We start from the raw sequence: 25,561 nt of genomic DNA on the forward strand, positions 1-25,561 counted from the left end.
AGGTCAGAATTGGCAGGAAACCTGCTAGGGTGTTTTTTTTACTTTTGAAGTTTGACTTCAAGTTGACATTGTAAAAGGGTTTATTTTAAGTCAAACAATAACAGTTACACATCCAGGTGCCCAAACTGAAACGAAACCAAAATGAAACCAAAGAGAAAGGAAAGGTCTAATATATCCACCACCATCACTTTCTTAGTGGCTTACCTGAGTCAAAGTCAGGGCTGAAGCCTTTCACTTCCAAGTTTGTCCACACTGGCTTGTAAAGCTGATGTATTAAAAAAATGTTCTTGAGTGATCACATCATGTTTCTGTGCCTTTCAAATGGCTTCTCACAGTTAAGTTGAGTTCTGCTCAGATATTTCCCCTGAGTTCAGAATCACCTTTATTTGGACAGGTTTATGCACACAAACAAGGACTCTGACTCCAGTTCACTTTGCTCTCTTCATGCCGTATAAGAAATGTTTATTCAATAGGCAGTTGTTGCGTGTTATTTTTATTTAAGGTAAAAGAGAGTTTCAGTCGCAGTCCAGGTTTTCACTCATTTATTGCCTGAAGCAGTTCAAAAATAATTCATGTACATGGATCTCCTTCCAGTTAGAAACCCACAGTCTGCTGTGAGCAATTTCAGGACAGTTAGTCCTTTCTCATGTCACACTCTAATCACTCTTTCACACAGTTTGCATGGTTTCACTAAGAACACTCACAATCATGCTCTCATACAGTTTACAATAACACTATAAGTTGCAATAGCACTGATGTCAATGAGAAAATCACTTTTTTTCCCTTTAACCCAGACATCTCGTAAGGTTAACCTCCCTTTTATGAGCCACGGCAAATATTTCACATTAGAAAAATCATCAGGGAATGATCCGTGGACTCGACTACAGACAAAGGGCAAAGGACTCGTGATCACCGGTTTCAACTGTGACACGCAGAAGGTCGGGTGAATCCTAAGGGAAGCAGGCAACTTCAGCCTGACCGCTGAGGGGCTGATCTTCACTTACAAGGTTTTAAATAATCAGGCCCCATCTTATCTTAATGACCTTGTAGTACCATATCACCCCATTAGAGCACTTCACTCTCACACTGCAGGCTTACTTGTTGTTCCTAGAGTATTTAACAGTACAATGGGAGGCAGACCCTTCAGTTTTCAGGCCCCTCTTCTGTGGAACCAGCTTCCACTTTGGATTTGGTTTAGTGTATATATACACTAACAGTAACAAATTTATAGCAAACATGTTCTGCAGTGTTGTATTCTGGGTGCTACTGAGAGCAGACTTTATATTTCCTCCTTCTAATATTAAACAACAGGGGAACAGAAGAAGACCAAACCGGCAGGGTCACCAAAGATGGCGGCCAAGCCAGCGGGAGCACAGAAGAAGAAAAAAGATGAGCCAGACAGACAACAGAAGAAGAATGTGGGAACAAAAAGGAAGCGAGGGCAGGCACCCACACGCCAACCAAGAGAAGACGTCAGGATGTTCAATATTCATGATCTTACTATTAATTTTAAAAAGAGTTACTGTAGTTAGATGTAGTACTTGTATTAAAACGTCAAAGCTTCTATTTGTTTGGCTTATTAGAGATTTAACTGAAAACCACATCAGGTGGTTCACTGTGATACTAAAATACCCCCAGTTAGTCTTTTGTATTCATTGTACTAGATAAATCAGGATTAATGCACTGTAGAAGTGAAAAGGAGTTTAGAGATATTAGTAATGCATGGAATTAATTTTCCATGGTAAACTACTTAGATAGGTAGTTATTTGAAGTCATAATAAATATTGTTCGTGCACAGAAACAATATTTGAAACATTTTCTTTATTCTGCATTGAGAGCAAACATTGACAGAGGCATAGCTTGCACACTAACAGTGTGCTGATGCAAAGGTTTGTGTAAGAAAACAATATTTGAAACATTTTCTTTATTCTGCATTGAGAGCAAACACTGACAGAGGCATAGCTTGCACACTTACAGTGTGCTGACGCAAAGCTTTGTGTAAGATTTAACTTTTTCCCCCTGGAGAATCCTCCTGATCCAGTGAAGGTGTTTTGAGATATCTGTATAGACATTGGGGACGTCCGGATAGTTACAATTTCCCAGCTCGGTTCCAGGAAGCCGTTTGTTGAAAGAAACAATACCGACAGCCATTCCCTTGCAGACCAGAGGGCCACCAGAATCACCCTGTAAGGAGGAAGTATGTATTTTGTTCATATGATACTTAATGCAGGCTGCTCATATATTCCTCAACAACAGAGCAGTTAGCAAGATTTTAAAAGGGAAGGACAGAAAAGGTACCTGACAGAATCCTTTTGTTGTGTTGTATCCACCTGCACAGATAATATTGGGAGGAAGACCACCCCATCTTTCCCTGCAGACTTGTGGGCTGATGACCGACACACGCACCACTCTCAGGTCATCAACACTTCTACCGTAAGTGTTTATCTTACCCCATCCAGCCACTCGACACTTCTCAATTTCATTTAATGTCATTTCACGGAAGGGAAGTCGAATGAATTTAATTGTTTTGCTTGGTCGGACAGGTGTAGACAGCTAGAGGCACAGAATTAAAGAGTAAAGATTAAGAATACGTGAAAACCATGTAACTGCAATACAGAACATCTATCATTTATCTTTTTTTTTTTAAGTAAGCACTTTTTACCTCAACTAGAAATGTGTTTTTCAATCAGCATATTGTAAATGCAAACACTCAAAGATATAAAACTTCCAGTGTGATGTGAGAAAACAAAAATAATAAACCTTACTTTTAAAAGCATGATGTCGTATCCACGGCCAACATTCCGATAACATGGGTGTTTGTATTTCTCTGCAATCCGTATCACGAGCTTATCAGCACTCCTCAGATGGTGGTTACCAAGGACTACGTATGTAGGATACCTGAATAAAATGTAATTCTGAGCTCATCAGCAGATTTTCTGAAGTTACATAAACAACATGATGAATAAAATATGGATACATTTCTTTATAGTTAAATTCAGTTTTACTTCAAGATCTTAGCATAAGTTTTACAAAAATTCTCATGGTTTCAGTTTGTAAAGGAAGAACTGTAACTTAAATTATGACCATTGCATTATACAGTAGTAAATATATATACATGTATTTATATATATATTTATATAGGACATTGGGACATTTTGGGAAAAAAAATGGTCTAATTAGAAATTTCCCTCGAGCAAAGATTACTTACAGGTCACAGTGTGCAGCAGTCATTACAAAGTTCTCAGACACGAGAAATCCTCCACAAATATGGTAGCCTCTGTAATCCTGCACTGATGCCATATACAGCATTTTGTTGTCTGGGGCTATTTTCCCATTTATAATTTCACTTCCCAGGGCTAATAGCATTAGGAGAAAAGAAAATGAAAATAAAAACATAAATATTCCACATGCAGGCTGGAGAAGAGTATTCATGGTGCAACTTACCATTTTGCCCGAGGAATGTCAGCGCATGAATCACCGCAAATTGTTGCAGAGCAAACATCTCGCTGGTAAAATGCTCGATCTGTTAACTTGAGACCGACGGGTCAGTCCTTTTAAGCAGTTTGTACTGACTAATATCTGACTTTTAACGACTTCCTGTGAGTAATGTGGTTTTGAAAATTTTCACAGCAAATACTTCACTACTCCTATCTATCACCATCTGTTATATGCGCACCCATTTCTCATTAACAGTATTGAATTTCAAACAAAGTACTGCTAAATGTTCTGCTTACTCTCTTTCTTTTTCTATGGGTGGACAAGATGCTTTAGCTTGGAACTAGAAAAACCAAAATCAAAGTGAAGGGCTCAAATAGATACTTGAGGATTTTCACATTTGTTTTTTGTTTTAACAAGAGTCATGTTGTCATGCTGCAATCTTGGAGAAAGAGTAAATTAGATGCTTTCCAGATGGTAGTGCAAGATGAATAAAAACTCCACTGGCTGAAATGTACCACCATTTCTTGTAATGTAATGTAATAATGTAATGTGTTAGTCCCCATAGGGAAATAGTTCCTCTGCATTTAACCCATTCACCCAGTGAAGCAGTGGGCAGCCAACAATGCAGCGCCCGGGGAGCAGTGTGTAGGGACGGTCCCTTGCTCAGGGGTACCTCAGGGTAGCCGTTCAGTGGAGTTGAACCCCCGACCTTCCGATCATGGGGCCACCACTCTACCTACTGAGCTATCCCTGTCTACATCCATTCTTATGGATGGATGTAGACACTCATTATTTTACCTCCTTCCTGACTTCCTCTGTCTATATTGGATTCATGATTCAGACCTGTTGCCACTGATATCTGTGACATTTGATCCTTTCATGGACTGACTAATCTTCTCTCAGCTTATTGAAATGACTATAAATAGAAATAAGTAAATTTGGATCTTAGGTTATTACAAATATGCAGAAAAAGGCTTGGGTTCCAGATTGTGTTCAGTTACAAATGCTGAAATGACCATCTCTTTCTTATTTGTGTGCGTATTTTCTTTCTAAAACCAGGTTTGTGTTTGTTTAGAGGTCCACCCATTTGGTGGTTGTGGGCAGTGTTTTCCGGTTTTTATGTTTCATGTTAGAAAAAAAATCAACCCAATTTCAGCATGGTTAAGCATGGTGCAGTTTAATATTTAAAACTGGTGTTCGTTATGGCCAAACTGTTGTTTGCCAGTGGTGCAACGGATCAAAAGTCTCACGGTTCGGATCGGATCACGTTTTTTCATCACGGATCAAATCAATTTTTGGATCAGCAGAAAAAAAAAGAAGACAAAAATTTAACTTGCCATTTACTTATTTAAGTATTTTTTGCCTATTAAAATCATTCAACTCAAGACTCATTCCACGCAATTATATAAAAACAAATTAAGCAATATAGAGCAGTGCAGGGCTTTCTATCTACCACTCCGCTGTGATATAATGAGCGGTCACGGTCACGTAGCTTTCCGTTGTCCTGGAGGTCCACCCATTTGTAGTTAGGGCAACAGAAGATGCCTCAGCCATAACTTTAAACTTTTCCTGTTCATACATGCTTGGAGCAATCTTGTCACTAAGGTGGACGCGCAACGGGATGTCATAGCGTGGCTCAAGCACCTCATCATAGTTTAAACTAGTGCTGTCAGCGTAAATCTCGTTAAAATGATGTTAATGCCATAACCAGAATCAGAATCAGAATCTGCTGCCCCCAGAGGGCAGCAGATCAAAAAGTCTGTGTCCAGGGTGTGAGGGGTCTGTGATGATTTTCCCTGCCCGTTTCCTGGTTCTTGAGAGGTACAGATCCTGGATGGAGGGCAGAGGGGCGCCGATGATCCTTTCTGCTGCCCGTACAGTCCGCTGCAGTCTGCTCCTGTCCTGTTTTGTGGCTGCTCCATACCAGACTGTGATGGAGGAGCACAGGACAGACTCAATGACCGCAGTGTAGAACTGGATCAGCAGCTCCTGTGGAAGACTGTACTTCCCCAGTTGTCTCAGGAAGTACATCCTCTGCTGGGTCTTTTTGAGGATGGAGTTGATGTTGGTCTCCCACTTCAGGTCCTGGGAGATGGTTGTACCCAGGAACTTGAAGGTCTTCACAGTTGACACAGGGCTGTCTGATATGGTGAGGGGGAGCAGAGTTGAGGGATGTCTCCTGAAGTCCACTGTCATCTCTACAGTCTTAAGAGTGTTCAGCTCCAGATTGTGCTGACTGCACCAGAGTACCAGCCGCTCAACTTCCTGCCGGTATGCAGACTCATCACCATCTTGAATGAGGCCAATGACAGTGGTGTCATCTGCAAACTTTAGGAGTTTGACAGCCGAGTTCTTGGAGGTGCAGTCGTTAGTGTAGAAGGAGAACAGTAGTGGTGAGAGGACATATCCTTGAGGGGCACCAATACTGAGGGACCGGGTTTCAGAGGTGATCTACCCCAGCCTCACTTGTTGCTTTCTGTCTGTCAGGAAGCTGGTGATCCACTGACAGGTAGCTGGTGACACGCTGAGCTGGGAGAGTTTGGAGGAAAGAAGTTCAGGCACAATGGTGTTAAAAGCCGAACTAAAGTCCACATACAGGACCCTGGCATAAGTTCCCGGGCGGTCAAGGTGTTGCAGGATGTAATGCAGCCCCATGTTCACTGCATCATCCACCGACCTGTTTGCCCGGTAGACAAACTGCAGAGGGTCCAGCTGGTGGCCTGTAATGTCTTTCAGATGGGCTAACACCAGTCGTTCGAAGGATTTCATGACCACAGACGTCAAGGCGACAGGTCTGTAGTCTGTAGTTTTTTTTGTTTTGTTTTTTTGTTTTTTTTTCCTTTTTTCCTAGTGCGCATGCGCCAACCAGCGTGCAGCCTGTTACAGTCGCTCCTGCTTTTCTCTTAGTTTAGCTCTTTTTTCTTACGTATTCTTTTTTTTTTCTGACTTGTATTTTCCTCCGTTTTCTATCTCTTACTCAATCATGTGGATTGAGAGAGTTTTTGTTCTTCTGGTGGCCGTGGAACTGTTACTTTTATCATGGAACGGGACCGCGGCACATCTCCTACACGCACGGACTGTTTACTCCAGAGATCAGCTGATCGCCCTGATGCCGGCCGGCTCGCTGGCCAGGCCCGCAGAAGTGCCCGCAGAAGTACCAGCTGAAATTTGGAGGAAAACACATCGGGGATGCAGAGGTCAAGGACAGAAGAGAAGAAAAAAGGTGACGGTGAGACAGCGGAGGCTCGAAGCGAGGAGGAGGTTTAAACCGTGTCTGCCGTCTATCGTGATGGGAAATGTGCGATCGTTGGCAAGTAAAATCGACGAGCTCTCAGCACTGGTACGGAGTCAGAGGGAATACCGAGAGTGTAGCCTGATGTGTTTCACCGAATCATGGCTGCACCAGGTCATTCCCGATGAGAATGCTTCCGTGGAAGGCTTCCACACTGTTCGGGCGGACAAGGACAGCATCGCTAGCGGTAAGCGTAAAGGAGGTGGGCTTGCTGTTTTAGTTAACAACCGGTGGTGTAACCCTGCCAACATAACAATCAAAGAAAGGATTTGTTGCCCGGACACTGAACTGTGTGCTGTTGGACTCAGGCCGTATTATTTACCCAGGGAATTCTCTCACGTCATCTTGGTGGCTGTTTATGTTCCCCCCTCTGCTAACCCCACAGCTGCATGTGACACTATCCACTCTGCCATAGCTCGGCTACAGACTCAGCACCCGAGTGCCTTTATTGTGATCTCGGGTGACTTCAACCATGTATCACTGGACAATACACTACCAACATTCAAACAATATGTGGACTGTCCCACCAGGGGAGAGAAAACTTTAGACTTACTGTATGCTAACGTCAAGGATGCATACAGCTCCTCCTCCCTCCCCCCACTTGGTAGGTCAGATCATAACCTGATTCACCTCACCCCCCGCTATGTGCCAATTGTGAGGAGGGAACCTGTGACCACCAGGACTGTTAGGAGGTGGTCAGAGGAGGCAATAGCGGAACTACAGGGCTGTTTCGAGGTGACCGACTGGGAAACACTCTGTGAGCCTCACGCCGAGGACATCAATGGGCTTACTGAGTGTATCACAGACTACATAACTTTCTGCACCGACTCCATTGTTCCAGCTCAGACTGTTCATTGTTACCCAAATAACAAGCCGTGGGTGACTAAGGACATCAAAGCCCTCCTCAACAACAAGAAGAGGGCTTTCAGAGGGGGCAACAAAGAGGAGGTGAGGAAGGTCCAGGTGTTACTAAAGGACAAGATCAGAGAGGCTAAGGACAATTACAGGAGGAAGCTGGAGTGGAAACTCCAGCAGAACAGCATGAGAGAGGTGTGGAGGGGCATGAAGACCATCACTGGATTCAGGCCAACCAACAGCAGGGGAGCTGAGGGAGGTGAGAATAGAGCCGACGAGTTGAATCTGTTTTTCAATAGATTCGACACCACAGTGTCTGCTCCCACCCCCACAACCTCACCTGCAGTCAGCCTGGAATCCAGAGCCACACCACTGTGCCAGCCTCTCTCTTCACATGTTGCCTCCTGTGAGATTCCTGACACCCCTCCCCCACCCATCACCTTCACTCAATACCAGGTTGAGATGCAAATGAGGAGACTTCACTCAGGCAAGTCTGCTGGACCAGACGGAGTGAGTCCCCTTGTCCTCAAGGCCTGTGCCCCCCAGCTGTGTGGAGTCTTTCATAAACTGTTTATGCTGAGTCTGAGTCTGCAGAGGGTCCCGGTGATGTGGAAGACATCATGCCTCGTCCCTGTACCAAAGACGCCTCGTCCCAGTGGCCCCCAGGATTACAGGCCCGTGGCACTGACCTCCCACATCATGAAGACCCTGGAAAGGCTCATCCTGGACCAGCTGCGACCCATAGTAAGACCACATCTGGATCCCCTTCAGTTCGCTTATCAGCCTCGTCTCGGAACAGAGGACGCCATCATCTACCTGCTCAATCGTGTCTACACCCATCTAGACCAGCCGGCGAGCACTGTGAGGGTCATGTTTTTTGACTTTTCCAGTGCTTTCAACACCATCAGGCCGACCCTCCTGGGTGATAAGTTAGCAGCGATGCAGGTGGATGCTTCTCTGGTGTCCTGGATTGTTGATTACCTGACAGGAAGACCACAATATGTACGTCTCCCACAGTGTGTGTCTGACAAGGTGATTAGCAACACAGGGGCACCACAGGGGACTGTCCTCTCCCCCTTCCTCTTCACCCTCTACACCACAGACTTCAGCCACTGCACAGAGACCTGCCATCTTCAGAAGTTTTCTGATGACTCTGCGGTGGTTGGATGCATCAGCAGGGATGATGAGACAGAGTACCGGGCTGTGGTCGACTCCTTTGTCACGTGGTGTGAGCAGAATCATCTGCAGCTCAACGTGGCAAAGACCAAGGAACTGATCGTGGACTTCAGGAAGACCAGGAAACACTTGACCCCTGTTTCAATCCAGGGGGTCAGTGTTGACATTGTGGAGGACTATAAATACCTTGGAGTACACATTGACAATAAACTGGACTGGACTAAAAACACCACAGCACTTTACAGGAAGGGCCAGAGTCGTCTCTATTTTTTGAGGCGACTGAGGTCCTTCAACATCTGCCAGAAAATGCTGAGGATTTTCTATGAGTCTGTGGTGGCCAGTGCGATCCTCTATGCTGTTGCATGCTGGGGGAGCAGGCTGAGGGTCGCAGATGCCAACAGACTTAATAAACTGATCCGTAAGGCCAGCAATGTTGTGGGGATGGAGCTGGACTCCCTCAAGGTGGTGTCGGAGAGGCGGATGCTGTCCAAGATAAAGACAATGTTGGATAACACCTCCCACCCACTCCATGACATGTTGGTCAGTCACAGGAGCTCGTTCAGTGAGAGACTGAGATTACCGAAAAGCACCACTGAACGACACAGGAAATCATTCCTGCCTGTGGCCATCTCCCTGTACAACGCATCCACTTAACACACTGTTTGCTGCTACAACTACACATGTTTCTTTTCCAAATATTTATTTATAAGTGACTTATGTATGTATGTATGTATATATATGTATATATTGTACTATTCTTAGTTAGCGTATTGTCTGTCTTGTCTTAATGTTGGTTTAAAATGGAGCACTGTAACAAAAAATAATTTCCCCCAGGGATCAATAAAGTATTCTGATTCTGATTCTGATTCTGATAGTCATTCAGTCCTGTGATGGTGGGTTTCTTGGGAACAGGGATGATGGTGGAGCGTTTGAAGCAGGAGGGAACTTCACACAGCTCCAGGGATCTGTTGAAGATGCGAGTAAAGATGGGAGCCAGCTGTTCAGAACAGGTTTTGAGACGCCGTCTGGTCCGGGGGCTTTCCTGGGCTTCTGTTTCTGGAATAGTCGGCTCACATCCTGAGTGTGTATTCTGAGTTTCAGGGAGGAGGAAAGGGGGGTGAGAGGTGTGGTGGAGGTCGTTGAGTCTGGATTGGAGAGGGTGGTGGTGGTCGTTGAGTCTGGATTGGGAAGGGTGGGGGTGGTCGTTGAGTCTTGATTGGGGAGGGCGGTGGTGGTCGTTAGGTCTGGATTGGGGAGGGTGAGGGTGGTCGTTGAGGCTGGATTGGGGAGGGTGAAGGGGGGAGAGGTGGAAGGTGTGTTGGGGGTCAATGTCTGAAGCAATGTCCCTGGGGAGGGGAGGGTGGGGCGTGGGAGTCTGTCCGTCTCAAACCTGCAATAGAAAGTGTTTAACTCGTTGGCCAGGTCTTTGTTTGCTTCAATAGTGGGTGGGGGGCGTCTGTAGCTGGTGATTTCCTGCAGGCCCCTCCACACTGATGCAGGATCGTTGGCTGAGAGCCGTTCTTCCAGCTTCTGGGAGTAGATCCTTTTAGCTGCTTTGATCTCCTTGGTCAGTGTGTTCCTGGCTTGCTTGTAGAGGGCCCTGTCACCACTTCTGTAGGCGTCCTCCTTGGCCTTACGAAGATGTTGGAGTTTAGGAGTGAACCATGGTTTATTGTTGTTGTATGTGCAAAAGGTCTTTGTTGGCAGTCCAATCAGTGGAGTCAAAACAGTCCTGCAGTTCCTGCTTTGCTGCGTTAGTCCACTTCTTCACAGTTTTGACTACAGGCTTGGCACGTTTGAGTTTTTGCCTATAAACTGGAATAAGATGGACCATGCAGTGATCAGAATGTCCCAAAGCTGCCCAGGGCACAGAGTGATAGGCATCTTTTAGAGTGGTGTAGCAGTGATCCAGTATGATGTTGTCCCTGGTGGGGCAGTCTATATGCTGTCTGTATTTAGGGAGTTCGTAGTTTAGGTTTGCTCTGTTAAAATCCCCAAGAATAATTGTAAAGGAATCTGGGAATTTCCTCTCCAGGGTAGTAATCTGGTCAGCCAGCTCGCACAGTGCATTGTTCGCGTTGGCCTGTGGAGGGATGTAAACTCCGACCAGCATGAAGGAAGAAAACTCCCGCGGTGAATAAAAAGGTTTACAGTTGATGAAAAAACTTTCCAAGTGTGGGCTGCAGTGTTTCTGTAACACTGTGACATCAGTACACCAACCTTCATTAATGTAGAAGCAGACTCCACCTGCATTAACGCAGCTGCACGGCATCAATGAGTCAACTAACGCGTTGTCTAGTTTAAACCCCTTGTTTTGCACAACAGAATACGGCCTCCCGTCTGCAGCTAAACACCCCAATAGCTTTTGCAATAGCTTTAGCCCAGTCGGATAGGGCAGCAAAAGGCTGCTTAAACACCGCAAACTCCTCTGCTCCTCCAGTGCTGGCCATAACTATCGCTGGACAAACTGACCACGCGCACCATACACATACTTTTTTCTTCTTTTTCGAATCTTCGGATCACTTGCGTGCCGAACCGTGGAGTGGGATCGGTTCGGATTACGGATCAACCGTGATCCGTTGCACCACTATTGTTTGCACAGAAGTCCAATAACAAAACAGCACTCGGGTTCAGATCCGAGAGGCCGTTCCTCCCAATCTCGCCCTTCCAGGTCTCACTGTCTTTGCCCATGTGAGCATTGAAGTCTCCCAGCAGAACAACACAGTTCCCTTGGGGGAGCACCCTCCAGTGTCCTACCCAGGGACTCCAAGAAGACTGGGTACTCTGAACTGCCGCTCGGCACATAAGCACAGACGACTGTCAGGACCCATTCCCTGACCCGAAGGCGAAGGGAACCAACCCTCTTGTCCACTGGGAGAAACCCCAACATACCAGCAGCAATTTTGGCACAAAAGTGGCACACAGTGAAAGTGGTGAAAAAAGGGCGAGAGGGAAAACACTTGACCTCTGAATTAAATCAACCTAATAAACTAACGCAAGCTTCATATATGGGCTCTAAGTACCTGTAACTAAATACTCACTGAGACTGGCAAAAACTACAAGACAAAACTCCTGCGAGGGATGCTGAGAAAGTAAACAAAGCTATGAAGCACTCGACTGGGCTAGAACAATCTCCACAATAATAGTCAAGCATGAACACAAGAATCACACCGCGTGTGCGGCAGCAGAGTCCAAAGGGAAAAAGTCTCTTTAGCTGGCTGGGGAAAATAGCCTGAGCACGACACTAGGTATTGTGCGGAGCAGGCACACAAGGTAGAGGGTTACAGGGTTACACTCTCAAAGTCATTGTCTGGGTAGAAGGCGAGGCTTTGGGGAAAATAGAGGTCCGGGTGAGGCTAAACCAGTGCGCATACAGTTCGCCTCCTTGCCCACCACACTGTGAAGTGCTGGGCAGGGAGGCAGGCAGTCGAGTAGCGCTGAGTACAGAAAACAAACCAGTGACAGGAAGTAGAGTGGTTAATGACAGCGAGACTCAAAACCTGCTGAAAAGGTGGGTTAGCTGACGTTCCGGCGATGAATGTTTGAGAACGCTGATCTTAAGAGCCTGCCAGCTGATTACACACAGGTGCCACAAACGAGGGGGGTGTTGTGACTGCCCAGTGATGGATTACTAGCACACAGGAAAACCCAGCACTCACCTGGACCATGACAAGTACATAAGATATAAATAAAAGAAAAAGTAAAATAATTAATTAAATAATTTCATTACAAGCGAATACTAAGTCTCACTGAGATTAAAAGCCAAAGAATAAAAGTGGGTTTTAAAACGCAATTTGAAAGTGGACAGTGAAGGGGCCTCTCTAACGTTCAAGGGCAAATTATTCCACAATTTAGGAGCCACGATAGAGATGGCCCTGTCCCCTCTGAGCTTCCTGCTGGATCTCAGTACCTCCATAGCTTGCCCACTCCAGCTCCTATGACCAAATACAAACATTGGGGAAGAGAGTTAGCTCAACCCACCACAACTTCCAAGCTAGCAAGAATTATCTATTCATGCTAGCGTTCACGTTTCCTAGAACACATATGTGGCACACACGTACTACACATTTAAAGCATCTAACAAAAAACAGGCATAATGATGACAATAATTGAACTAAAATTGCAATCAGAAACATCAGGGTGGCTAAATATGAATTATATGTGTGTTTTACAGTGTTGGAAAGAAATGACACCAACCTCTCCCACAGGGGAATTGTAGAAAAGGGGAGAGGCAAAAGGGGTACACTGTATTTATAGGGTTGCACCAACGAAGAAGAACAATGAGGAGGGGCGCTAACTGATAATGAACATAACTACAGGTTTGGAGGTCCTAAAAGCAGGTATAAAAGGAACAGTTTGGGGGTTTAGAACACATTTTGTGTAATTATAACAAGATGTGATTTATGACCCTGTTACACTGTGAGGATTCCATCAGGGCAGATGCAGGATGGCGGACCATCTCATAGATTTTCGTACTGCCCCAGTTGAGGCACAGTTGATCGGCTGCTCCGATCACGCACTTCAGGGGGTCTATTTACAATCCCTAAATGACGTTTTGAAGATCAACTCGCTTCATGCGACAAGCCATCATCGTTTGAGGAGTTTGCCTCGCTCAAAAAACAAAAACAAAAGAAGTGATTCAGTTCCAGAGCTGATGCAGTTATCCCTGGAAGACAGAGAGCGCTTCTATTGTGGACAGCTTGAACATTTAATTTCTTCGCATCCAAAAAAACTAAAAGGATCTGCCTGCCGGCAGATTCGGGGGTACACACAGTAACCATAAACCCCATCTTCAGCTTCCGGTCTCTCAGTTGGTAGGACAAGATACCCACTCGTTCCAAGCCCTAGTCGATTCTTGGGCTGAGCAAAATCTAATAGATTCTGGCCTTGCACAACAGTTGAATCTTCCGCTATGCTAGCTCAATCCACCACCATTCCCGCCAAGGCATTAAATGATCGCATCCTTGCTCATATCACGCACCAAACTGAACCCCTCAAACTAGTTACATTGGGAAATAACAAAGAAACACTAGCGATTTTTACACACCAGTCCCCTAGTACCCGTCTCATTTTAGGATTTCTTTGGTTAAAAGTATAAAATGCCCATCTAGATTGGGCGGGGCAAAGGGTGTCGAGCTGGAGCCTTTTTTGTCATGCAAATTGCCTTGTATTGGCGTGTCCCCCAGAGCCAGTCAAATCTACTAGCACCAGTGAATCCGTCACAGATCTCTCTCTTATACGCACAGAGGTATTCATTAAAGACACCTTACCACCCCACCCCATGAACATGGCGAGCGCTTCTCAGGTCAGCCAGCTGCCAGCGCCAGTATGCCAACCAGCACCGCTCAGCCAAACCCACGTATGCTCCTGAACAAAAGGTATGGCTGGCTTCCAGGGATATTCCCATATTGCCCAGAACTGAGTCCCGTAAGCCGTCGCCTCAGTACATTGAGCAATTCGAGGTGGACAAAATTATCAATTGAACTTAATTGAATTCAGTTTCATTTAATTTCATTTATACAGTGCCAAATCACAACAACAGTCGCCTCAAGGCGCTTTATATTGTAAGGTAGACCCTACAGTAATACATACAGAGAAAAACTCAATCAGATGATTCCCTATGAGCAAGCAAGCAAGCATGAAGGAAAAACTCTCTTTTAACAGGAAGAAACCTCCGGCAGAACCAGGCTCAAGGAGGGGTGGGGCCATCTGCTGCGGCCGGTTGGGGTGAGAGAAGGAAGACAGGACATGCTGTGGAAGAGAGACAGAGATTAAAAGCAGGCACGATTCAATGCAGAGAGGTCTATTAACACATAGTTAGTGAGAACGGTAACTGAAAAAGAAATATTCAGTGCATCATGGGAATCCCCCAACAGCCTACATGTATTGCAGCATAACTAAGGGAGGATTCACCTAATCCAGCCCTAACTATATCCTTTAGCAAAAAGGAAAGTTTGAAGCCTAATCTTAAAAGTAGAGATAGTGTCTGTCTCCTGAATCCAAAGTGGAAGCTGGTTCCACAGAAGAGGGGCCTGAAAACTAAAGTATTCACCTGACCTTCTGCGTGTCACAGTTTAAACCGGTGATCACGAGTCCTTTGCCCTTTGTCTGTTGTCGAGTCCACAGATCATTCCCTCCAACTACCTACAGTTATTCACCATTCGATCACTGGTCTCGTCTGCTGCCTTCTCAGCAACATCTCTGGTATGGATTCTACACTCACACTCACCTACCTGCCTCCTTGCTTCACCACATTCTTTCTGGACTGGATCATTCTCATACTTGCCCAGACCTCCACGATCTTGCCTCGCCCTCTCGCATACCTCCACCTAAAATAATATAAGATAACTTTATTGTCACTGCACAGTCATACATAGTACAATAGTACAATGAAATTGGAAAACTGTCCCACGTTGGCACTACGTACAACACAACACGACAAGACACAATAACTTAACTTAAGTAATAACAAGAAGAATAAGTGTATGTTTATTGCACACTGTTATTATTAAACATTATTATCATTATTGCACCTTTTTATAAATATAAATATGATTAATGTTATTGTTGTTACCCCCCCCCAAAAAAGTCACACGGTTTTTTAGGGTTTTTGCAAAGATGCATTGTGGACACACCTGATGAAAAACTGACAGGAAACCACTGTGCTAAACAAAGACACCATGAAAAGCTGATGTAACCATCACAGGTTTCAAGATTATCGCCTTCATCATCCTGGCTGCAAATAGAACAAAAAAAAAACAGACCTGATGAGGAGATCTCGAGCTGACAGTCAAACTGTTTGCTCGATTTGTCGAGCAAGTCATTGGCCAATGAGCTTAACACTGATAATCCTCCTTTCTTACACATTGTATGACAAAGTTTTATGAAATAAACTTCATGATTTATTTAATGTGACCACAAAAATGAGCCCATATCTTTTTCTTTTTCTTTAAATTTCAAGAATAACTGTCACCATAATGATTTCTAAAAAAAAAAAAGAAAGAAAAAAAAAACCCCAACCCATTTCTTTTGAAATTTCAGCATTATCACCATCACCATCAAAACTGTCACCATGGTTGCAAAAAACAAAACAAAAATAGTCGTGATCAGGAGGTTTGGGTTTGACAGGGAAACTGCTTGCTAAATTTGCCAATTACAAGTCATTAAAGATTCAAGATTCAACACATTTATTGTCATGTGTACAAAGAAAAGTCAAAGGAGCTTGCAAAGAAAAGCGTCTGGACTTCTTTAAGTTACTTGAAGACGTTTCACCTCTCATCCGAGAAGCTTCTTCAGTTCTAAGGTCAAATGGTGGAGAGTCCCAGATATAAACCTAGTGGGAGATACCCCCCACAGAGGGACAAAAGGACCCCCTGATGATCCTCTAATCGCCTGAGCCAAGGTGTGAAACTGGGTGTGGGTCCCAATCAGCCAGAGTTTCGGGTGAGTTCATTGTGAAACCTGGCCCCACCTTATCATGCGAATTCCTGAGGTCAGATGGCCCAGGATGTGAGTGGGCATTCAGGCGTCTGGGGAGGGAACTCAAAACTGGATTATAGATGGCAGAGAGTTGGTGTCGTAAACCACCGCCTCTGTTCAAAGATGGTCGCTCACAGTGGACATAGATGGCTTCTTTCACTCCTCTTTCAAACCATCTGTCCTCTCTGTCCAAAATGTGAACATTGGCATCCTCGTAAGAGTGACCTTTGACCTTAAGATGCAGATGGACTGCTGAGTCTTGTCCTGTGGAGGTGGCTCTTCTGTGTTGTGCCATGCGCTTGTGAAGTGGCTGTTTGGTCTCTCCAATGTAGAGGTCTGGGCATTCCTCGCTGCACTGTACAGCATACACCACATTGTTAAGTCTGTGTTTTGGCGTTTTGTCTTTCGGGTGAACCAGTTTTTGTCTGAGCGTGTTGCTGGGTCTGAAATGCACCGGGATGTCATGCTTGGAGACATCAGCCATAATAAAGGCTTGCTTTTCGTTTAAACTCAGTTTTGTCTCCTCCGTGTCCTCACTCACTCACTCACACACACGGTCTGCCCCAGCAAGCCGTGACAATTTCGTTTAAAAGCTATGTTTCGCTTACAGGCTGCGACAGATGTTTTTATACTCTCTGTGAGCTCAGAGGGCCAAATAAGAAATGGTTGTGAAATTAGTTATTGTTATAACCTCAGGATAAAAATACTCGGAAACTCAAGTGCCAGTTTTAGGACGTTTACTGACCACTTTTAGAAACAACCACAGCCAGTCGCATACATACAGGAAACTGTCCCACACATAACATTCCGGCAGGGAGAACCCTGAAAAACCACTGAAGGTTCCGGGGTGCAACGCCCCCAAACATACATTAACAACAACACTGTCTATAACAGTTACAGTCTGTGCATTTGCTAAAACAGAGCTCGCATTAGCAAGTAACCAAGTAACCTTAAGGAACCTCTGTAGTGTAGCTTTTTCTTACTAACCACTTTGGCTAACATGTGTGACATACGGGAGTTAGAGTGGCATATGAAAAAGAAGCTCATTTAGAGCAAGGCTTTTCATAAGAGGAAAGGGGAGACATGGAATGAAACACAAGGAGAGGAACATGGGAACAGAAAAGGGAGACAAAACAGCACCTATAGATTGAGGTAGACACTGGGGAGGGGGAGGGGGTTTCAAAGGTCTTCCTCTGTCCTTGTGAGGGGGTGGGGGATCAAACACAAACGTGACTGGGGAAATATACACGGAGGACAGCAGTAGAGCATGACGTGTTGTAGGATTTAAAAAAGTATGTTTGAACAGTTTAATCTGCTTGTCTCTGGTGTTTCTACAGCACCACCTAAAGGTGGAAACCCATTACAGTTCTGCAGGTTTGTGTGTCATACCAAACAGCTTCATTTGAGCTCTGACTCATTTTATAAAAGGTTCAAAGTAGTCCTTGGAAAGGATTTTAAGATATAATCCAAAACTAATGGGGAATGGGGATCTAGGGTTCTTAAAGGGAACAGGCATCCATAACATCCACCTCTCTTCGGGTCAGTACACTCTTAACTCATGCAGGCTCGCCGCACTACAGGGAGTCTGTACACAGGGAAAAACACACAGTAAGTTTCCTCAAAGCATAAAGGCCAGCAAATGACTTCAGGTGCCAGCCACTACCTTAAGCTGATAAGATCATGTGAGACAGGTGGGTGATTTCCTCAGGTGTGTAGAGCAAAGGCCAAGACCCTGAAATAAGGCCCAACAGGGAGCACGAACAACAACAAAAATCACAGATAGAAGAGAGGAGAGACAGAAACTGAAGCAGAGAGAAAGAGACGAGACAAAACCTGAAGATGTCAGCAGGGAGAACTAAAAGACCACAATATAACATTTTGTATGAGTGCTCTATATTTTGCTTTTCCCAGAAACATGGAAGAAATCAAGTGACATGACTGACTTTGTTGTAAACACTTTGTTACCATTGTTACTAAACAGTTTCCCCTTGAAAATATGACAAGACGGAAACATCCGTTTGCTACAGCGTTTGCTAAAAAAAGGTCTTGCCCAACTAACGGTACCTCATCTTGATAACTGGCCATATATTTGTCATTTTTATCTATAACTGAAACTGCAAACACACATTTAAAGTTTACATCGTTAGAACAAATACAAAAGGTTCTGTTCCAAGGTTAATGACGTTAATGATGTCGATACGTTGAATATTAACTATCCAGTTATTTATTTCATTCAACCAACCACTCTGATCGAGTCGCATCACTGGTGGGATGCTTTAAGTTTCCAAAGATTTATGCAGTTGACAAAAATCTGCCCTGATTCATATATAATGTTTCTTCAGATATTATCAATGAGCCAGCTTGAGGAGTACCAACGGCCACTTTACTGTTTGAAGAAAAATAAAGAAAACAAAAGTATATAAAAAAAAACAACCACAAAAAACAGTCCACTGAAAACAGCACCAATTGTTTCAGAGAACAACTCTAAAATTCTTCATACTTTCAAACAGAAAGTTTGTGTAAATATTGTGGATATTTTGAGGTGACAGAAAGAAGCTGTTTCTAACAACTAATGAGGAACCGGCCATTTCAAGGCAATTACTTACCTGTACTGTAAAATAAAAACCCTGAAATGTTAGAGATCCTCTATGAGCAGCAGCTGGGATGGAAGAACAACAGCAAGATGTTGTGCATGTCTTGTACTACAACACACACACACACACACACACACACACACACACACACACACACACACACACACACACACACACACACACACACACACACACTCATACACAAATACACACACACAACATTATCACTCAGCTTAACTACCTCAAACTATCAGACGCTTCCATTTCACTGACCATCAAAGGCCCTTCAGGTGTCTCAGTGAAATCCTCAGTTCATTTCAAACATCCTGAACTTTTACACAAAGAGTATATTCTCTTTGGCAGATGTTGAAAGCATCAAATATTCTTAGGAAAATGTCGACTGTTGACATGAGATTTATCTCTGGTGTGTCATAAACATTCACAGAACACATTTAACATCTGATTAATAGTTCTCATTATTTTAACATGATTCAATCATTTACAGACTTTTTAAAGATACCTTTACACTTTATGTTATAATTGTTCACATAAGTACATGTATACAATTATGTAATGTACATAAAGCATACATGTATATTACATACATAAAGGGCTCCCAGGGTTATGTGTGCACTTTGCCTATGTGTATTATTCTATCACATAAAATTACACATCCAGTCAAAGAAATGTGTAGTTCTTTGTTTCCATTTAAAGATTTTTACTTCTCTTTTAGCTCAGTTTTGGACTCCACCGCTCCAAAGGGAAATATCCAGTTTTTCAAATGCTAAATGATCCGTGCCAGCTTTTCTCTCACTGTGTCTGTGAGCCAGTTTTATTGGCTGTGTGGTTTAACACGGACGTTTCCTTTCCTGCTTAGACTCTCAGTCAGTCGTCCTTTTTCCACTGACAGTGAAGGACCTCTTTCAGCTCTCTCTGTCTTCAGACATTTGAGGTTATTGATCTTAACCTAATTGGTGAGTTCTTTTCTTTATTTTCTGTTTCTTTCTTTAAAAAATTGCTTCAGTATTCAAAGTGGTGATTGAGCTTCTTTTCATTTTACTGGACTTTTGATTGTGTGATGCCAGGTCAGAATTGGCGGGAAACCAGCCAGACATTTTCTCTCAGCCTCTTATATTTAGTTGTTTTCATTTTTCTTTCTTTGAATTTGAATTTTACTTTTGAAGTTTGACTTCTAGTTAACATTGTAAAATGGTTTATTTTAAGTCAAACAATTATCAATTTGGCAGCCAGGTGCCCAAACCAAACTAAAAAGTGAAAGGACAGGTCTAATACATCCACCACCATCACCTTCTTAGTAGCTTACCTGAGTAAGGGTTAAAGTCAGGGCTGACGCCTTTCAGAGGCCGCTCTGGGCAAGTGTGAGCTTAGACACAAAGCACTGTGTCTAAGTATGGTTAGCATTCTCATTGATGTTAAAGCCTCTGAAATTATGTAAATGCTGTGATATTCTCAAAAGTTTGGTTTTACAGTCAGAATGAAGATCGCAGCCTTCAATGTCAAGAATCTTGGAGTGAGAAAACTCAACAAAGATATTGTACGAAATAATCTAATCAAGGTAAGTCATGAGACATTTACAACTTAATTTGATTAAATTATGATGCTGTTTTATTGTTGAGGTGTGTTTGTGTCATCAACATATTCAAACACTTAATTATAGAACGTATTGCCACAATAAGAGTTGCTGACTTTTAAGTGTGTGACGTCAGGCCATTTTTGCAGTATACAGAGTTATTTAAGTTTGTTCACACTGGCTTGTAAAAGTTGATGTGTTGGATTCCCAGTGGTTGCTGAACTGTTGCACCAGACTTTTATTTCTTAAATGTATTTTTACTAAGTGGGTTGTGTGTTTCTCTTAGATTGTGTCTCGGTACAGTGTGGTGGTGTTACTGGAGGTCCGGGATCCCAATGACAGGGCAATGAGCAAATTTCTCACAGAGCTCAACAGACACAGGAAAGTCATCACAAACCACATTAACAGGCATTTACACCTGCTGACCACTGGAACTAACTGACAACAACAGTATTCCTGCTGTAATGCCAAACACACAATATGTACAAAACCTCCCAAAAATAAAACTGAACTACAGTTATGTCTGTTTTTGAACAGAGGGAACAGATCTCGTCCATACAGGATGGAGATCGGTGCCCCAGTAGGACGACATTCCTACAGGGAGCAGTTTGTCTTCTTCTACAGGTACAATCATCTGACATTCATATGTTTCATAGATGTCTCACATGTCCGGAATTAAAAGCTCAAATCTGTCAAGACAGATCATTGCATTTAGGAGAAGATTTTAAGGAAAATAAAACATTTTTTAAAAAGTTTAAGATAATCCACAGAAATGATTTCAGATATTCTTCAAACCAAAATATTAACTTTTATTCTTCCACCGTCCATTTTATGCCACTTATCCGGGTCCAGAATGCAGGAGCAACAGTCTAAGGCAGAGGTGGGCAACTCCAGGTCTCGAGGGCTGGTGTCCCTGCAGGTTTTAGATGTGTCCTTGAACCAACACAGCTGATTTAAATGGCTAAATTAGCTCCTCAACGTGTCCTGAAGTTCTCCAGAGGCCTGGTAACGAACTAATCATGTGATTCAGGTGTGTTGACCCAAGGTGAGATCTAAAACCTGCAGGACCCCGGCCCTCAGGGCCTGGAATTGCCCACCTCTGGTCTAAGGGGAGACTCTTCAACATTTATTGCATTAGATATTTTTTCCTTTAAAAGAAATAAAAGCACTCTATGAATGTTTAAGAGAATAGGTGAACATGGCTTTTAGAAAAACCACCTCCTCTCCTTCACCTACTCCAGCTGTTCTGGGAGGACACGGAGGCGTTCCCCAGCCAGCAGAGAGACATGATACACCAACACCCCGACACACTAAGAGTCAAAAACCTGGAGTCGGGACTCCACCCTATTCCTGGCCTCAGACTTCCTCAGACAGCACAAGATTCACAACAATAAGCAACTTCTAACGATATAAGTCATCTCAGTTTGGGCTGAGACCTTGGCTATATGTTAGCATGAGGGAAACAGATGTGTGTGTATTTTCTGTCTCAGACAGGATGAAATGAGTGTGATTGACCGTTACCAATATGAAGAAGAAAACAAAGATGTGCTTGCCAGAGAGCCCTTTATTGTGCAGTTTCGCCGCCGTTCAGCCAGACGTATGTATGAGTGTGAGCTTTTGTCCTCTACTTCTACATTCACAGGGACCAGTTTGAAACTGGTGACGCTGCTCCTTCTTCCAGGATACAGGATAAATTGTCCATGAATGTCCATACAAGTATACAAATAAACAAGTACTACTGTGCATGTTCACCTGTAACTAACTGGTTATGTTTGTGCTTCCAGTTGTGAAGAAGCTTGTTCTGATTCCCGTCCACACCAAACCAAAGGATGCTGAACATGAGCTGCGTGCTCTTCATAATGTGGTCCAAGATGCAAGAAGGAGATGGGGCACTAATGTAGGCTGGAAATGAAAGAGTGACGAATTTACAGAATGGATTTGTTTACGATGCTAAATAACAATAATAACAATAATATGTTGATTAGAGCAGAAAAGGTCATGAAATGATTGATAGTTACAATCATTGATCTGATTGTCATTCTAGACTTCAAGCACTTCCCAACAGCAGGCTGTGGACAAATTTTATAACAGTAAATTATTTTTTATTTGTTAAGATAAAGTTATTGTTGACAAGAAGTCAAGATAATTTGCTTCTCAAGTTATTTAAATTAATTTGTTCTTTGAAAACCAAACCTGTGCCGTTATTATGTTTGACATATGAGCGTAACTAAAATGAAAAATCTGAAATGTGCTCAAATCTAAAGACTGGAGAACAAAATTATATTAAATGATATTGTTATAAAATATTTACCTTTGTATTTTCATATATATTGTCTTTCAGAGCATCATGATTTTGGGGGACTTCAATGCGGATGGACGTTACCTGTCAAGTACTAAAAGGACAAACATCAGAATGAGCTCTCGTCCCTACTTTTGGTTGATAGATGAAGACGCTGACACCACTACTAGTGACCTTAATGACCATACATATGACAGGTATCTTTTCTTTATGTTGTTGTTGTCTTGCTCAGAGTCACACGATTTTATTTTTAGCTTAGAAAATATTTGAATATCTAAATAGTTATTATTTATAAATATAAATACTTTCCTATTTTAAGATTAGGAAATCAGGGTGGGCAAGATCTGTTTCTATGCTGAAAAAACAATCACCGCCCCTCCTGCCTCACAATGGTTTCACTGCCTACACCTCCCTAGTTCTGTTTCATTACAGACTTAAAACAAAGAAAGTGAAATGCTTCTTGATGGCAAATTGTCATCTGCATGTTAAACAACAGGCAAAGTCAAATGAATGCATGATTGTGACTCTATTTCCTGCCAACAGGATTGTTGTGTTTGGAAAGAGGATGAATGACGCAGTTGTTCCTGGCTCTGCAAAGCCTTTCGACTTCAAAAGAGCGTACCGCCTAAATTATGACACAGTAAGACATTTAATATTAAAAACATTTAATTCAACATGGCAATGTTTACGTGCAAACATCTCACTTCACCGCTGTTTGCCATGTTTTTCTACTTGTAGACTCGATCCGTCAGTGACCACTACCCCGTGGAGGTGGAGCTTCGGGACAATTAACGTATGAAGAATTATAGAAAAAAGCTTTATTTTTACATTGAGAACCTGCCTTGAAGTGAGATAGCAAACAAATTTCACCCCCAGTTTTAATCAGGAACCATGTATGTGTCTTATATGTGTAGTTATATAACGGTTCATGTTAAAATAGTTTTTGCTGTCTTTTTTTCATATTATGTGCAATTTTATGTCAAAGAAGAGTAAATGAGGCACTCTGCCTTTTAGTAAAATTAACAACTGTGTTTTTGGATGAACTTCATAGAAAAAAATAGGATTGAATTGATCCCCTGGGTTTCAATCAACCAACACAATGGCAAATAAACCTTTACATCCACGCACAACTTGCTTTGTTTTTCTTTCATGTTCAATTTTATGCAATGACTGGACAAGTGGAGCATGAATTGTCAGGGTTCCTGGGTCAGTAACCCAGTGTTTTCAGCTTGTTCAGGTTCAGTTTATTTTGTCACTCGTTCTCATTTTCTGTTGTTCTGTTCCTGTTACTTTTATGTGTCATTAGTTAGATTATGTTCAACCATTCACTCACCGGTCTCTAATCACTAATCATTCAGTCTGTGTATTGAAGTCCCTCAGATTCATCAGTTCATTGTCGTGTCATTGTTGTTGATGTTAGGTTGTCACTGTATGCTTTGCTCATTCAGTCATTCAGTCCGTCCGTCCGTCTGTCCGTCCGTCAGCCATTTCCTGCTCCTGTTCTGTTCATTCACTCCATCTGCACTAAACACCAGCTTTCACCACAAGTCGTGCCTGTTTTGAGTCATCTCTTCCTCTCCTCCACACACGAAGCCCTGACATGAATGAGATGAAATATGGTTATCTAAGTGATTTTACAGGTTTTATTTAATAATATAGTTTTACATTTTAAATAATCATTTTGTTTATTTATTGTATTTTTGATTTGGATTGAATTTTGCAAATGTATCCAGTTACCTCATTAATGTTTCCACCCGGGGAGGGAGCCTGGCCCAGCTGTCACAGTGCAAGAAGCAGGTTACACCCTGGACAGGTCTCGACAGGGTGCCAGACAGTGGCAGGGCTACAAATGCAACTATAAATGTTATCTTTGAAGCAGTCCTTGCAGACAAAAGTGACACCAGACAGAAATTTAACGCCCCGGTCGCAAGTTTAACTTAACTGTATAGATGTAATACTCTTCTGTGAGAAAAATACACCCCTCTCACGTATCCCATGGACACATTGGCTGTTTTAATTGCTGCCTTTCTGTATTGTTTTGTTTATTTGAGACAGAAGCGACAATGTCATGTAGTGTTAAGATAACAACTGCTCTACATACTCTGTAAGTAACAAACTAATAAAGTATTCTAATTTTACCAAAACTAGAAGAGAAACTTGTTGAACAGCAGACATCCTGACTTTCTGAGGTAAAACAGTCCAAGTTGCTGAGTTGAAGAAAACAAATGTCTGTTTATATTTATACTGAAGTTGTAAATTCTCTGTATGAATTTGTACAGAAATGTCTTTAGAAGAAAGCTGTAAACATTTTGTTCTACTGTAGAACATTTTAACATCACTTTTTAATCTTTTCATTTTATTAATGATATTGATGCAAAGGAGCTGTGAGCATTATACCTTTTGTTTGGTTATATTTAGTATTTTGTCCAACAAAGAATTAAGAACCCAACTAGCATGACTCATTTGTTCTGTTAATACTTTGTTGCCATTGTTATTATGCAGTTTCAGACAGGCAACATAACAGGAAGGAAACAGCTGCTACCACAGCGTTTGTGAAACAGCCGCACCATCCAGACAAGATGTCTCAGTGGTGTGGGTGTGGAAGGACATTTTTTGTTTTTTTGCACATCAACAGGAAGCATCCTGTATTTTAAAATGACCGGGAAGCAAGAAAGAAGCGGGAATATTTGTGTGTAGGAAGAGATGAAAGGCACAGCTTGAGTCACAGTGGAGGAAAGAAGATTTTTTTATTACCAAGTGAAGCTTTATATATCTCTGAGGATAGAGGAAACTATATTATCTATTTGGTATATGAATGGATTGTCATGAACACAGCC

At 42.8% G+C, this 25,561-nt stretch overlaps 3 protein-coding genes across 4 annotated transcripts in view; 2 read left to right on the forward strand and 1 right to left on the reverse strand.

Annotated features, from left to right (window-relative positions):
- Nucleotides 1–1,545: 1,545 nt before the first annotated feature.
- LOC113021875 (granzyme B-like) lies at nt 1,546–3,509 on the reverse strand. Its single transcript, XM_026166697.1, has 5 exons — nt 3,445–3,509; nt 3,209–3,356; nt 2,766–2,898; nt 2,299–2,553; nt 1,546–2,184 (listed from the first exon to the last, which is right to left on the reverse strand). The coding sequence occupies exons 1-5, from the start codon at nt 3,500–3,502 to the stop codon at nt 1,972–1,974; spliced, it is 807 nt and encodes a 268-aa protein (XP_026022482.1). The 5' UTR covers nt 3,503–3,509; the 3' UTR covers nt 1,546–1,971.
- On the forward strand, nt 2,124–23,894 carry LOC113021877 (deoxyribonuclease-1-like). 2 transcript variants are annotated; one of them, XM_026166700.1, is made up of 11 exons: nt 2,124–2,197; nt 2,339–2,433; nt 19,712–19,808; nt 20,312–20,410; nt 20,712–20,806; nt 20,963–21,049; nt 21,916–22,022; nt 22,210–22,322; nt 22,767–22,921; nt 23,268–23,364; nt 23,463–23,894. In XM_026166700.1, exons 4-11 carry the CDS (start codon nt 20,330–20,332, stop codon nt 23,514–23,516), a joined length of 789 nt encoding a protein of 262 aa, XP_026022485.1. In that variant the 5' UTR covers nt 2,124–2,197; nt 2,339–2,433; nt 19,712–19,808; nt 20,312–20,329; the 3' UTR covers nt 23,517–23,894. The 2 variants fall into 2 exon arrangements, with proteins under 2 accessions (XP_026022485.1, XP_026022484.1); XM_026166699.1 differs by having other exon boundaries at nt 20,325–20,410.
- Nucleotides 2,411–25,561, forward strand: part of LOC113021870 (keratin, type II cytoskeletal 8-like) — a 76,284-nt gene continuing 53,133 nt past the window's right edge. The window contains exon 1 of the mRNA XM_026166689.1: nt 2,411–2,433. The gene's annotated coding sequence lies outside the window, so the exon portion shown is untranslated. The remainder of the gene's footprint in view (nt 2,434–25,561) is intronic.

This window comes from Astatotilapia calliptera, chromosome 5 (genome assembly GCF_900246225.1).
Source record: "Astatotilapia calliptera chromosome 5, fAstCal1.2, whole genome shotgun sequence".
Taxonomy (NCBI): Eukaryota; Metazoa; Chordata; class Actinopteri; order Cichliformes; family Cichlidae; genus Astatotilapia; species Astatotilapia calliptera.